Source organism: Sturnira hondurensis, unplaced genomic scaffold (assembly GCF_014824575.4).
Source record: "Sturnira hondurensis isolate 20B ecotype Veracruz unplaced genomic scaffold, ASM1482457v3 Scaffold0002597, whole genome shotgun sequence".
Taxonomy (NCBI): domain Eukaryota; kingdom Metazoa; phylum Chordata; class Mammalia; order Chiroptera; family Phyllostomidae; genus Sturnira; species Sturnira hondurensis.
The window spans coordinates 2,725,585-2,738,951 of NW_028075228.1; the positions used below are offsets into that span (position 1 = coordinate 2,725,585).

Here is a 13,367-nt window from a genome sequence, read left to right on the forward strand (position 1 = left end):
ACCAAGCGTATGGAAAACGGGACCTCCAGCTTCTCCCTCAGGGGAGATGTGAATTAAACACGGGAAATTTGGGGTGTTGACTTAGAAAGGGGCAGAACCGGAAAAAAGCCTGGATTCCAACTGTCCTTAAATGGACTCCTAGAATTGTTCCGAAGAGCAGGGCATAATAAGTCTCTAGCTCTTTCGGGAATATTCTGGGCTCTGCTAGATTTTCTGCACTGGAGGCTCCTCTTTCCTTTCCTCGTGCCTGTCATTAGTGCCTGGATTGACTTGCTGCTGAGAACTGGAGTCTCCCGTGGGTGCAGCGACCTGGAAGAGAGAGAGAGAGGATGTCACTCTTCAAAAAGGCAGCTCTCCAGATAGGAAAATGATCTAAATTCTCAGTCAATTCCAAGCAGAGTTTAGACTAACCTACAAGTCCAATTGTCTCTCTAATCCTCCATTCTCAGTCTCTGTCTCATACTTTTGTGTTTCAAGTATGATTGTTGAAATTTGATGACCTTGAGTGCAAAGATTACTTCATCTATCCAGTGACCTGCTTCCTAGGAAGGGCTCTAAGTGATTCTGTTCAGGGAGCAGCCCGCGGAGGCAGAGCCCTGCTTCGCCTTACTCACACCCTGGTCCATTTGTATGAATGAAAATCTGAACTCAGTGGCAACATCCCTGACATGTCAACCTCAGAGACTGTGGGACCAGGGGCCTGCTGCCTAAGGCTAACCCTGGATTCTAATGTTTACCCCTAACACCTGGTCTGACCTGGCTAGTGCTATAGTCACAGTGCTTGTGTACCCCCAAATTCATAACCCCTGGGGTGATGGTGGCTCCGTTGGTTGGAGCATCGACCCATATACCAAAAGGTTGTGGGTTTGATCCCAGGTCAGGGCACGTACCTAGGTTTTGGGTTGGACCCCATCCCACATTGGTGTTTCTCCCTCTCTGTCCCTTCCTCTCTCTCTAAAATCAATACCATATCCTCAGGAGAGGATTAACAAAAAGAAGAAGTGGGCAACTTCAGGAGGAGATTAGGTCATGGCTGGAGCCCTTATGGTGAGATTATTGGCCTTATTGAAGTCCCCAGAGCCATGCCTCGGCCCTCACAAGAAGGGAGCACCTGGCAGGGAGCTGGCCCGTGTGCAGCACAGAAGAGGGTCCTCACCAGAATGCGACCTGATCTTGGACTTCCAGCCTCCAGAACGAGCAGAAGTCAAGGTCTGTTCTGTGTAAGCCACCAATCTCTGGCCTTTGGTTGTAGCAGCCAGAATGGTCAGAGATAGCGAGTTCGCAGGATTGAAAGCAAACCTCTGCTTAATGCTCTGCCCAAAGCTGTAACTCTCAATGTGTGGGTCCTAGTGAGCCACCCCAGAGCTAGTCCTTCTCAACCTTTGCTCGTTCTGACAAACTTCCTGGACCCTGAATCTGAGGGGAAAACCTGTACTTGTGCAAGAGGGGAGATTGTGAGGCAGGGGAAATTTGGAACACACCTGTGATGTGGCCATCAGCAATTTGTTTGAGAGTAAATTTGGATGAGAATAGAGCTAGTCATGATTTATCTTTTACTGTTGGATGTAGAGATGATTCCATCTCATATCCCATGTTACGCATTTACTTGATTGTGAGTCAGTCACTATAGTCACTATTTCTGAGGCATGACAGGCCCATTGAATTAACACCAGGACGTCAAAACAGAATACAGGGAAAAATCTCACTTTTCACAAAACTCAGTATTGCAACAGGCTGTCATTTGAACCCAGTTGCTTCAGTGAAATGATTCCAGCCAAATCTTGAAGCCTGGCACCCACACACACCATCGAGGAGCCTGGGTGTGGTTCGTCAGCTGGTGGCTGGGAGCCGAGTTGGTGCCTGGCTATGTGCCCGGCGGGTGCACTTCGCAGTGGATGGAGGGTGACGGGGAGGGGTGGGGAGGACGAGAGAGGGTGCAGCAGTTAAACGTCTCAGATTTCCTGAAAGGACAGCCAGTCCTTCCGTCTGGACCTGTGCAGACACAGCCCTGCCTTCCTGCACACCTACCTCAGGCTCCCTGATTTCAGAAAGGAGGCTGCGATCTCGCTTCCACACCCACAGCTCGGGATCAAAGGCCTGGATCTGGAAAGACAAACAGCCCCTGAGGAGACGAGGACTCTCTGGACAGACTCCGTCCCTCCCCTTGCCCAGCCCCCAAATCTCTCTCATCCCCAGTGCGGACTGCGATTCCCCACGATCCCTTCTCTCTCCAGTCTGGTCCCCCCTCCACTGACCCCCACAGCCCACTCACCTCTTCGCACTCTTCCTTGGAGACCCACGCCCTGTAGCCCATGGAACGAAAGAACTGAAATCGCAGTTTGTGGAACAAGGGGCGCCGGGCGCAGTTGCTGTCCCCATAGAGGAAGGAAAAGATGGCCTCTTTAGGGGCGTGGTACCTCTCTTCCATGTCAAGAGCCAGGTAGCTGAGGAAAGCCACCAAGGTGTTAGTGGGGAGCCAGACAGGAAGGACCCCTACCTGAGGTCCACTTCCCAGAAAGGACAGAGACGGGATCAGCTTCACACAGGACTCACAGGAGCCCTGTCCAGTGTCACAGAGTGCCACCCTGCCATCAAGAAGCCCCTGCAGAGCTGGGACCTGAAGGGCACTTCTCACACCTTGATGGTGCAGGTAAGATTCAGTGGGGAATCCCACTCCGGTCCTTTAACTTGCTGTGTGTGCACACACCTGTCTCCCTGTGGTGTAAGTCCCTAGACAGTGCCTGTGGGCAGGGCCGGGCTGGCCCATTGCGGTATTCATCGCTTTCCTACCCAGTGACCAGGAGAGGGCTTGGGTCCTCAGGGCATGCACTCAGCAGCCCTTCTTGAATTCTCTTCCCAACCACTTGAGATGCACATGATAAGATTTCATAGAATGAATAACAGAATGCTGTGTCTCGTGGTCAAGTGCAAAACTGATTACCTCAGAGACTCAATATAACTTAAACTTTGTAACAGGAAAAGAACTGTGCTGAGTGTTTTAGGGAGCCATTGATGTTTTGGCAAGACTGCCTTCGGCACTGGTCTAGTCTGATGGGATTAAAGCAGGAGAAAGGTGGAGATGAGAAATAATTATAACCCAAAATATCACACTATGATAAAGTTTTAATTAAAGTGCTACTGGGTTGCAGAAGTCAGGGGGTCTGAAGATTCTGGTGTTTGAGTTCATTTTCAGAAGAAATTATTTCCTTCAGTTACATATGTATCAAAAATACCAAGACCCAAAACAATATAAAATCAAGGAAGGCCAGCGACACAAAGATTGTCATGTCAGGATGGGGAGCAAATGTGATGGAGATTGTAGAGAGAGCTGATGTCACACTGGGAACGCTGGCCTTGGTTTAGAACAAAATTAGCCAATGACACTGTTGGGAGCAGGGTGGTGAAGAGGTTAGACGGGTGTGTGAGAAGTATATTCAGAGAGACTTGTAAGAAACATACCTAGGGGTCATGGCTTTTTCTGCTCACCTGAGGATATATTTATTGATGTTAGAGACAGGGAGAAAGAGAGAGAGAGAGAGAAACATTGATGTGAGAGAGCCCTCCTGCAGGAGCCCTGACTGGGACTGAACCTGCAACATTTTGGTGTACTGGGTGACACTCCAACAGCTGAGCAACCCGACCAGGGCCCTGGGGAGCCTTTCACAACAGACCTGGGTTATTTAAAGACGGCCTCGGCTGAGGAGAATCCCACCACGTTTGGTAGTGTGATGAGGTGGGGGTAGGGGGAGGGAAAAATTAAAAATGGTCAGTCTCATGATGAGGTTGTTCACTGGGGGGAAGAGTGGAGTCAGTTGTTTAGAGGCTTTTATGTTTTCTTTTTCTTTCTTCTGTCTTTTAACTGGCCTTAGGGTTGATGGCTTTTACAAAGAACGGTGTAACAAACACCACACTATAGTCCTATCATGGGCGTACACAGAGTACACAGGCGAAATGGTTGGAAGAAGAGAAGAAAGGTCGGAGGCCCACTCCTCTCCCTACACTCCCCAGGGGATGAATGCTGACTGATGGGCTTCAGCGCAGTACTCACAGGGCCAGGAAGAAGTGAATTCTCTGGAACTGCCAGGAGAAGAGGCCCGCACGGCTGAAGTAAGCAATGACCATCGCCAGCAGGTACTGGTGGAAAGAGGGAAAGAACATACCAGAGGACTCACCTGGTGGAAGGGGAAGAACAGTAGGACAAGGGAACAGTTGCTGCTCCCAGAATGGCAAGGGCTGAGGGTTTCAGGGCATGTGTGTAGGACAGCTGGCATCACGGGGGTCTCTGATAACCTGGAGCAAGGGGGAGTCCCCAAAAGCTGAGAGGACAGGGGACATGGTGTGCCAATAACCCTAGGGACAGGCCTTGGGCTCAGGTGGCACAGGATCTGGGCCAGAGGCAGGGCTGCCATCCACTCTGCAAGAACCACCTGGGTCCCCAAAGGGAAGTGGTGAAGAGGCCTCCAGTTGGACTGGGAACTGTGGGCTCAGGAAGCTCCCCACACCTCCGTGGAATCGAAGGTAGAGCAGGAATCGAAGGTAGAGCAGGAATCGAAGGTAGAGCAGGAATACCTCTTACCTTGTCTGTGAGCCACAGGCTTTTGTCCCACTCCAGGAACCCTTTCACGACAGGATCCTCTGTGAAGAGAAGGCAGGTGTGAGCTTGGCCACAGGAACACAGTTGGCAGGGGTGCATTGCGGGGCAAAGAGGAGAACTGTGCCCCTCTTGGGGAAGGGTCAGGTTGTGGCCAAGGCTGAGGCCGACAGGAGGAGGGATAGGGAAGTCTGTTCCCTGGGCAAGGAAGCAGGGGTGACACCACCCCCACCCAGCCAGTGTGGGGGGACTGGGGGACAGGTAGGGTGGCAGTGGCATATCCGCATCGCTCAGATCTGAAATAATCAGTGCTGCCCCCTCATCACACAGGAGTGTGCCCCTGGCGCTGCCCTAGCCAGTCAGTCATTTTCTCAGTGGACAGAACATCAGGGTACAGGGGTGGCCTCATGATACCCCTTTACACAGGTGCTGGTATTTGGATTCAAGGGGGGCCAGTCAGAGCTAAGAAGTCTCAGAGTGGACAGTTGAAACCACTCCCCGGAACCCCAAGGGCAAGCGTTTTCAAGTCTAGCCTGATCCTGCATCACTTCCAAGTGTCCCTGCTGAGTGACCAGTCGGGAGTTCTCCTGGGATGGAGAGTGCACCGACTGGCAGGGGGTTCTTTTCTGTTGGAAAAATACAGGTATTAGGACATTTAAGGATTAGAGGGTCCTCTCCAGGGTATCTTCTTACTGAGCAGCCTGGCAAAGGCCTCGTGGTGTTCCGGCAGCACCGTGGACGTGTGCTTCTTCTTCAGCGTCATTTTCAGGCCACACACTGTCTCTATGACCCATGTGTTTTCAGGCCCGGGGGCCGTCTCCTCCTCTGACTCCTCCTCTGGCTCCTCCCCTGCTTCCTCCCTGGTTGACCTCTTCCTCTTCCTCTTCCCACCCCCTGTGGTTGGAGGCAGGGGGTTGGAATCCACACAGCGAGCTGAGTAAAGAGCCCAGGGTACGAGGTAAGACTTTTTTGCTTTGGAAATCAGCTACTGGTCCCCTAAACCAGATGCCCACTCCACCCCATCCATCCTCCCCTCAAACAAAGCCCTCCATTCTCTCCAGTCTCGTGGGCTACTGGCCTTCTCCCCAGCCATCTCTTCACCTTTCTCCTGTGGTGATGTCCATCCCCCTCCACCATTCGCCTTGCCCTTGTACATCTCGGTCCTGAAAACTCTTCCTTGTTACAGGTCATTTTGTTCCCATGGCAGGGAACCTCACTGTGTCCTCCCTTCCCTTCTCTCGTCTTTGGCTCTCATCTCCTATCCCTCTGACCTTGCCTCGCAGGTTGTCCTTTCATGGGGATATCCTTGTCCCCAGCTCCTGTAGTCTCCCCCAGTCCCTGGCTTCCTGAATCTCCTCATTCTTTCACACGTACCCTACTCACCCTCCTCTCACCTTCCTCCTCAGTGGTCGCCCCTGTCAAATCCCTATGCCCCCTGTTTCCTCACCTGATGGTCCTGGGTTGACCTGAATTACTCTCACCTCCAGGGGATACCCTGAGGTGCTTGGCTGGGGGCTCAGATTGTCAGAATGGAGACTCTGTTCATGGCCAGCCATGATTTCTTTCAAACTCTTTCAGGAAATCTCGGCGATCACAGGCTGAAGGGAAGAGGCTGTTGTCCACCCTCGCTGCCAAGCGCCACGGAGATTGATCCTTCCAATCAGGATGGTCGGAAGCCTCTGATGTCATCGGTCATTCCAGCCTGGCAACCAGTTTGAAAGATTCAAACACTTATGTGTAACTGCCATATATGTAACTGCCATACATACATGTAACTGCCATGTGTGCATTTCTCCTGGAGATCAGGGGAAAACAACGTTTCCTGCTACTGACCCAATAACCCCAGACCAGCCTCCATAACTGTCCTCAAGTGTCGACATCACTCTTTACCTCCTCGCCAGCAGACGCTCTGTTCTCTCCATTCTGAACGTGATGTATGCTGGGATGTGCTCCTTGCCATTCCTATCTCAGAGTGTCTCCTGGTGAGAGAGGGAGGTGACACAGGCATTGATGGAAACCAGAAATGCTCAGACCTCGCAAGAGTGGGATAAAGGTGTAAAGAAGTTCCTGGGTGCATGGACTCGTCAGTTTAACAAGTTACTTTAAAACACTGAATGGTGCCCTGACCCTGGCCAGGATTGGTTGGCTGAGCATCAACCCTTGAAGTGCAAGTTTGCTGGTTTGATTCCCTATCAGCACGATGCCTGGGTTGCAGGCTGCTCCTCGGCTGGTTGGGGACCTGGGCAACCGATTGCTGTTTCTCTCACACCTCAGTGTTTCTCTCCCTCCCTCCCTCCCTCCCTACCCTTCTCTCCCCCTCTCTCCAAAAAGAAATAAATAGAAATCAGGGGGTGGGGTGGGAATCAATTTGGAGTGATACAACCACTTCAGAAAATGATGAAGCAACAAACCCGGAATCTGGCAAAGCTCGATGTTCACAGACAGGATGTTCAGGATTCTGTAGCGGGGGACACACATCCTCTACCCTCAGGCAGCTTTTATTCCAAGAGACATTGTGAGAACCCAAAGTCCTAGAAAGCTCTTTGTGTGCTCCCATCCTTCAGATGGTGTCTAGAGTTTCCGGGAGTCTATGACTTGCCCAAAGCCTGCCCCCCAAGTCCAATTAAGATGCTTTAGTGCACATACTCCAATTTTCGGCCTGTGTGTCACTCTTGGGCCAGAAATTTCTCTGCCACTTAAGGATCCTACGAATCAAATGTCAGACCCACAGAAAGACTAAGTGGAAAGATCTCTGATTCAGGACAGAACAGGACGTTGTTGGTCAAGGTGGGCAGTGCAGATGCCGAAAGTGACTGACCATCTGGGCTTCCCGCAGGGTCAGGGGGACAGTTTGTCTGGACTGCCTGCCATCTCTTACCCCTGCTGTTCACCTGGGCAATTGGGCCGTTAAACTTTTCCTTCCTTCCTCCCTTTCTCCCTTCCTCCCCCCCCCCCTCCTTTTAAACAGGAATGTGCGAGAGATACATTCCTCAGTGGCTCCTTGCATGCCCCCCACTGGGGACCTGGCCAACAACCCAGGCATGTGGCCTGAATGGGAATCCAACTGGTGACCCTCTTTGGTTCACAGGCCTGCACTCAAGCACTGAGCTACCCCAGCCTGGGCCTTCCTTTCTTTCTTACTGTGGTGAAATAATGTATCCAATTTACCATTTTAACCTCATTAAAGCGTAAATTCAGTGGCAATGAACACATGCAAGTCATTGGGCCACAGTCGGCACCTGCCATCTGCAGAACTGTTTCCTCTTCCCAAACTGAGACTTTGCACTCAGTAAATTCGAACTCCTCACCCATCCCCACCAGGTCCTGGGAGTCCCCTTTCAATTTCTGTCCCTGGGAGTTTGCCTGCTGTAGGTGTTTACACAGTTCTTCCCGGCTTAGTCAGTCAGCATAGTGTGTTCAAGGTTCATCCACGCTGTAGCCTGCATCAGAACTTGCTTCTGTAGATAGGGTGAATAATAGCCATGATCCAAACCATATTTTGTCTATCCTGCCGATGGACACGTGGGTTGTCCCCACCTTTCGGCTGTGAGTCTTGCGTTTGTTCCATCATTTGAACTTGGATGAGATATTCAGGATGTACCCAAACTTGTATTTTTTATTTGGATCACGCACGTCTCTAACCAGCCCATGTCAACCACGAGTGAGGTCAGACCGGTCCATCCGGCAGACAGCATGGCAGATCCTCCGCAAGGTAACACCTCCTCCGCGAGGATTACCCAGAGGAAAGGAAAATAGGACCCCGAAGAGAGACCCGCACCTCCATGTCCGTGGCAGTGTCCTTCACCTGAGTCTCCCGACACCTGAGTCTCCCGACGGACGACCGCGTACAGAGGACTCGGCGTGCACATACAAAGTGGAATGTTCCTAAAATATAAGAATGAAGGAAATCCTGCCCTTTGTGACAACATGGATGGGCCTTGAGGGGGTTATGTTAGGTGAAATAAGCCAGGTAGAGAAACATGATCCTCCTCTCCCATCTATCAGTGTGTCTATTTCTGTTGCTTTGTGATTCGTTTGTTAGTTTGTTTTATAGAATGCCTTAGTTGTGTCTAGTTGGAACTTTAAAATGGGAAAGTGGAACGAGATAAGTATACGCCCAGACCAAACGCGGAGCAGCAGGTCAGCGCTGCGCATGTCTGTCGCGTTTGCATGCGTGGACCGCACGGTCCTTTAGAACTCTCCAAGCCAGCGGGCAAGTGCGCCTGCCTCCTGTTCTCTGCACTCAGTGTAAAAAAATGACAAGTGCCATCCGTTACTTGACTTACATAGACCAACGGAAACATTTCCGTTTTCTTGTGGGCTTTAAAGGTTTCGTAGACTGTGATTGTGACTAGCCTGCCTAATGGACAGTCCCTAAGACATTGCCACTGGTGCCTTGTGCCTCTCGTAAGCAAGGGCATACTGCCCAGGGGTCACTCAGTGCAGAGAACTCTGCTGGTAACCGAAACACCAATGCCCCATAGATGTATTGTCCTTACTGCTAGACCCAGGCGTGAGATGAGGACCATTCGGAGGAATGGCCTTCTCATTCTTCAAATAAGTGTCCTCAGATATCTCTGGTCACCTGCCAGGGTTGCACAGCAGCCTGTGTGGTGACGTCTCTGGCGAAGACTCCTTATTCCCATCCATGTTTCACCCTGTAGCCGATAGTCTTGGTCCTGTCCCTGCCCGTCCGCTGAGTCCGGCCTGGTGAAGGTCCCCGGTCATCTAGCATAGAGATCAGTGGAGATTGGCCAGTTCTAGCCTTGGCCCATCTGCAGTCTCCTCTGTTGGTTTCTGTGACAGATCTTTCCTCCAATGTGATTTTAAGAGAGAATTTTGTTTTCCTTAAGAAGCTTCGATTCTCCTCGTAGGAGGTAATTTATAGACATAATTGTGGGGGATCATGGAACCCTCGCGGCCAATACGTGGGACACTCTGAAGGGATGAGGTAGCATGGTCTGCCTGTAACTGTCCCCTCACTCAGCTGAGGGAGGGTGTGGGTCTGATGAGGCAGTTGGGGGCGGCCCTGACTGAGCAGGACCGGAGCCGCTGCAGAGGGGCAGCCGCAGAGGGCGGTGCAGCGCTCCGACAGAGGGCAGCGCAGGTGGGCCCGGCGAGGCCCCTGCAGTGCTAGGAGGAACCTTGCTTCCACAGACAGTGAGGATGGGGGCGACCGTGAGGCAGGCTGAGGGGCCACCAGTGCAGTCCTGGGTTTGGGTTTTGTTCTGCAACCTTTTCATTGGGGAAGTGAGTCATCTGATTAAAAGATGTCACCTCTAGACACTGCTTCTGTGAAAGGCACGACGTCGGGGTTCTGGTGAGATGTCAGGGAAGGACTAGGACTTGGGGTGCATTGAGAGTATGTTGGGAGGCTTGGGATTCTTTCTGGACCATGAGTGAGGTTTATATCAAATACTTTTGCATCTCAGAAACTTCCCCCCAGTAACAGACTATGTTTCGAGCTGTTTTAGGTTTATAGCAAAGTTGAGCAGACAGCGCAGTTTTCTCCCATACCCCTGGCTCTCGCCTTTCCCTGTTGTTACCATCTGACGTAGCGTATCGCTGCAGTTGGTGTTGACACGTTACCATCTAAAGTCCGTTGTTTACATCAGGGTTCACTCTTTGTGTTGTATGGTTTAGGCTGGCAAATGCAGAGGGACGTGTATCCACCATCACCGAGCCACGCAGGATGGTTTCAGGACCCGAAAGTCCCCTGGGTGCCACCTGCTCGTCCCTCCCTCCCGCACCCCCGACAGCGCTGTCTGTAGGTCCCGCCCTGCCCAGAGTGTGGCACGCGTGGAACCAAGCCGGGTGCGGCCTTCTCCCCGGGCCCCTTTCTCCTGTCATGTGAAGGGCTTTCTATCAGGGCACCGCTTGGCTTTCTTCTGCTTTTCTGGAGGATGTCTACAGCAGTCCTAAATGTTTACAAATTTTTCGTTTGGTTCAAGGTAGTAAACATTTTCTTCCAAGCTTAGTTGTCTCCCCCCCCAGGATTGTCATATAATCCTGTAATATTTTCATTTTGAGAAACTGAGTACTTTGTATTTTTTACATTTCTCAAAATGAGCAAGTCTGCGTGGGTGGGGTTCCAAGTTCAAGGTCACTGTCCCCAGTGTGTTCTGGGGTGTAGCGTCTGTTTGCAGGTGGGTGGAGTGTGCTGTCGGGTGGCTCCTTCACGGTCCTTGGTTCTTGGTCCCCCATCCCTGGCTCTGGGGCGGTGAGTGCGGCAGTCGCTCTCCTGCTCAGACCCGGAGGTGGTGTGCCGACTCCTGACTCTGGAGGCTCCGCACGTGTGAGATGTCTGCCTTCTTCTCCCCTGGGGTTGAGAGGACTATGTTGCTCGGTTGGAGGTCCTCGGACTGCAGCCTCTGGCCCCAGTGGGCTATCGCTGTTCTTTGTCATTTGGTTGCCACTGATACATGTTTGTTAATGTCCTCTGAGACTTTGTCATTTACAATCCTCTGGGGGATATTCTTTTTTTAAAAAAAAAGATGTTATTTATTTATTTTTAGAGAAAGGGTAAGGGAGGGAGAAAGAGAGGGAGAGAAATACGGCGTGAGAGAATCATCGATTGGTCATTGCTTCTTGTATGTGCCCTGACTGGAGACTGAACCCCAAACCCAGGCATGTGTCCTGACTGGGAGTCGAACTGGCAGCCTTCCACCGTGTGGGGAGATGCCCAACCAACTGAGCCACATCGGACAGGGGGTCCTGTTTTTCTCTCAGACCTCACCGGTGGAATTCTGGCGCTGCCTTTTCCAGCCAGCCGTGAAAGGCCTCTCAGAAAGGTAAGGCGATGTGTCGCCCTCCCCCACCGCAGGGAGTGAGCCGGCATGATCTGCTGCGGAAGCCCCGCTAGGGGAAGGAGGTCCCGAGGTGGTCACAAAGCATCGCCCCCTCTCCCCTGATGTTCCGGCTCGTGGGAAAACATGTGAGCGCTTCCGATTCTGTGGTTACAAGCTGGCTCTGGGGGTTACTGTACTGAGGGGTCTTTGAAGACTCACCACCATCATGGCTTGCTCCTTTGTCTTTTGTAACTAAGCTAAAAACCTAAATAGCTGCAGTTCTGATTGGTTTCTTAATTTGTTGTTATCCAGGTTTTCCCACCATATTCTTAAAAAGATTGTATTTATTTATTTATTTTAGAGAGAGGGGAAGGGAGGGAGAAAGAGAGGGAGAGAAACATCAGTGTGTGGTTGCCTCTTACTGAGGACCTGGCCTGCGACCCAGGCATGTGCCCCGACTGGGAATCAAACCAGTGACCATTTGATTCGCAGGCCAGCACTCAATGGGCTGAGCCACACTGGCCAGGGCTGATGCCCAGCACCTTAAAGTTACAAGTGCTCATAAAGCTTCTGTTTTAAGCCAGGGGAAGAGCGATGCAGCTTTCCCCTTCTCCTTATGCATAAAAGTGAACTTGGGCAGGGGGCCTGCACCTTTCACCAAATTAAAAACCAGTTTGGAACATTCGTGGTAATGCTGTTTCCCAGCAGCAACAGTGAACCTGCTGTCGGCTCCCCCGTGCAGTGCAGTGCAAAATGAGGGTGATGTTGCCCACCTCGCTCGTTACTCTGGTGAGTGTGGCAAACACTGGGAGCTGTAGGAGGAACAGGTTTGGATGGGAAGAGCCGCTGAATTTCAGGCATGTTCAGTTTGAGATCTGGGAATTTAGGAGAGGAGTCTGGGCTGGTGATATAAATTTGGGAAATGTATCTATTTAGATGGTAATGAAAGCCAGGAGGTCACCTGGGCCCATCGTGAAAGCAGTGAGTGCAGACAGCAGAGTGAAGGACCGAGAGCTGAGCCCCGGGGCCCTCTGTCTCAGGGTGACGTGGGGGAGAGGAGAAGCTGGCCAAGGAGCCTGAGAGGCAGCAGCCCGGGGAGCAAGAGCAGAACCAACACTGCTCATGTTCTGGAAGCAAACTGGAGCGCAGTGCAGCGTGTTCCCACGAGCGCCCCTCAGCACTGTGCTCCTCGGCCTGGGGCTGCCGGTCTGAGTGTCCGTCTGACAGCTTTATTCTCCTTCACAATCTATAACATAAAAAGGAATACAATGTGCATAGTTGACTCTGCCCGGGTGAGCTCGGTGAACTCTTGTCCTGGTGTGCCTTCTCCACGTCACCCAATTCCCATCACGCGGCCATTACAGGGGCCAGAGTCATTCAAGGGTGTGACTGTAGACATAACCCAGGGGGAGAGACAGCAGCTGGACCCTGTTGAGAAGACCACCTGCAGGGACGTGCCCGGGGAACTACAGTCACCTGGTTGCGGTGGGTGAGGAGAGCCTGCTCCCTGAGCTGCTGAGATGCTCGGTATTTTCCTCAGCTCTACTGACTCTAACTTGGACGGGACCAATGTGGCTACTGTGTTTTGGGCACCTGGCAGGGCACTTTGGTCTTTGCCTTTCCGATGAATGGCCCTCATTTTGGCACAGCTGAGATGGGCACTTAGGGTGTGTGGTTGGTAAGGCAGCACCTCCCTTGGGCGGCGCAGATCCAGAATCCAGCAGCCAGTGTCACGGGCTCTTTCATATCTGTTGACAGGGTGTGGCACCATCAAAGCGGGAACCATCGTCAAGTTGGAGCAGGGAGAAGAGCCGTGGAGAGTGGAGGGAGAATTCCTGCTCCAGAGTCCCCGGGAGGCAGTGAGGAACCTGGCAGTTCTTCCCAGGAATTTTTAATGGCCCCAAACCTTAGAAGTGGCTGGAGATGGTCACTTGTGTGCTTCAGCTGCTTGACTCTCACTCCCAAGGTGTCTTCCTTCCCCCCAGATA

General features: G+C 52.0%; 1 protein-coding gene across 1 annotated transcript; it reads right to left on the reverse strand.

Annotated features, from left to right (window-relative positions):
* Positions 1–204: 204 nt before the first annotated feature.
* Positions 205–7,069, reverse strand: LOC118983043 (speedy protein E4-like). The gene is made up of 7 exons (XM_037040325.1): positions 7,003–7,069; positions 5,285–5,485; positions 4,577–4,635; positions 4,049–4,134; positions 2,273–2,444; positions 2,029–2,103; positions 205–309 (listed from the first exon to the last, which is right to left on the reverse strand). Exons 1-7 carry the CDS (start codon positions 7,067–7,069, stop codon positions 205–207), a joined length of 765 nt encoding a protein of 254 aa, XP_036896220.1.
* Between the last annotated feature and the right edge of the window lie 6,298 nt (positions 7,070–13,367).

What these genes read in the sequence shown, in the direction of transcription:
- LOC118983043 (XM_037040325.1), bottom strand. Translation starts at nt 7,069, where the DNA reads ATGTGTGTCCCCCGCTACAGAATCCTGAACATCCTGTCTGTGAACATC. An exon ending in ATTCACTTCTTCCTGGCCCT is followed by an intron (nt 2,445 to 4,048) that starts GTGAGTACTGCG and finishes GGCTTTCCTCAG; the next exon opens with CTACCTGGCTCTTGACATGG. An exon ending in CTGAAATCAGGGAGCCTGAG is followed by an intron (nt 310 to 2,028) that starts GTAGGTGTGCAG and finishes TCTCTCTTCCAG; the next exon opens with GTCGCTGCACCCACGGGAGA.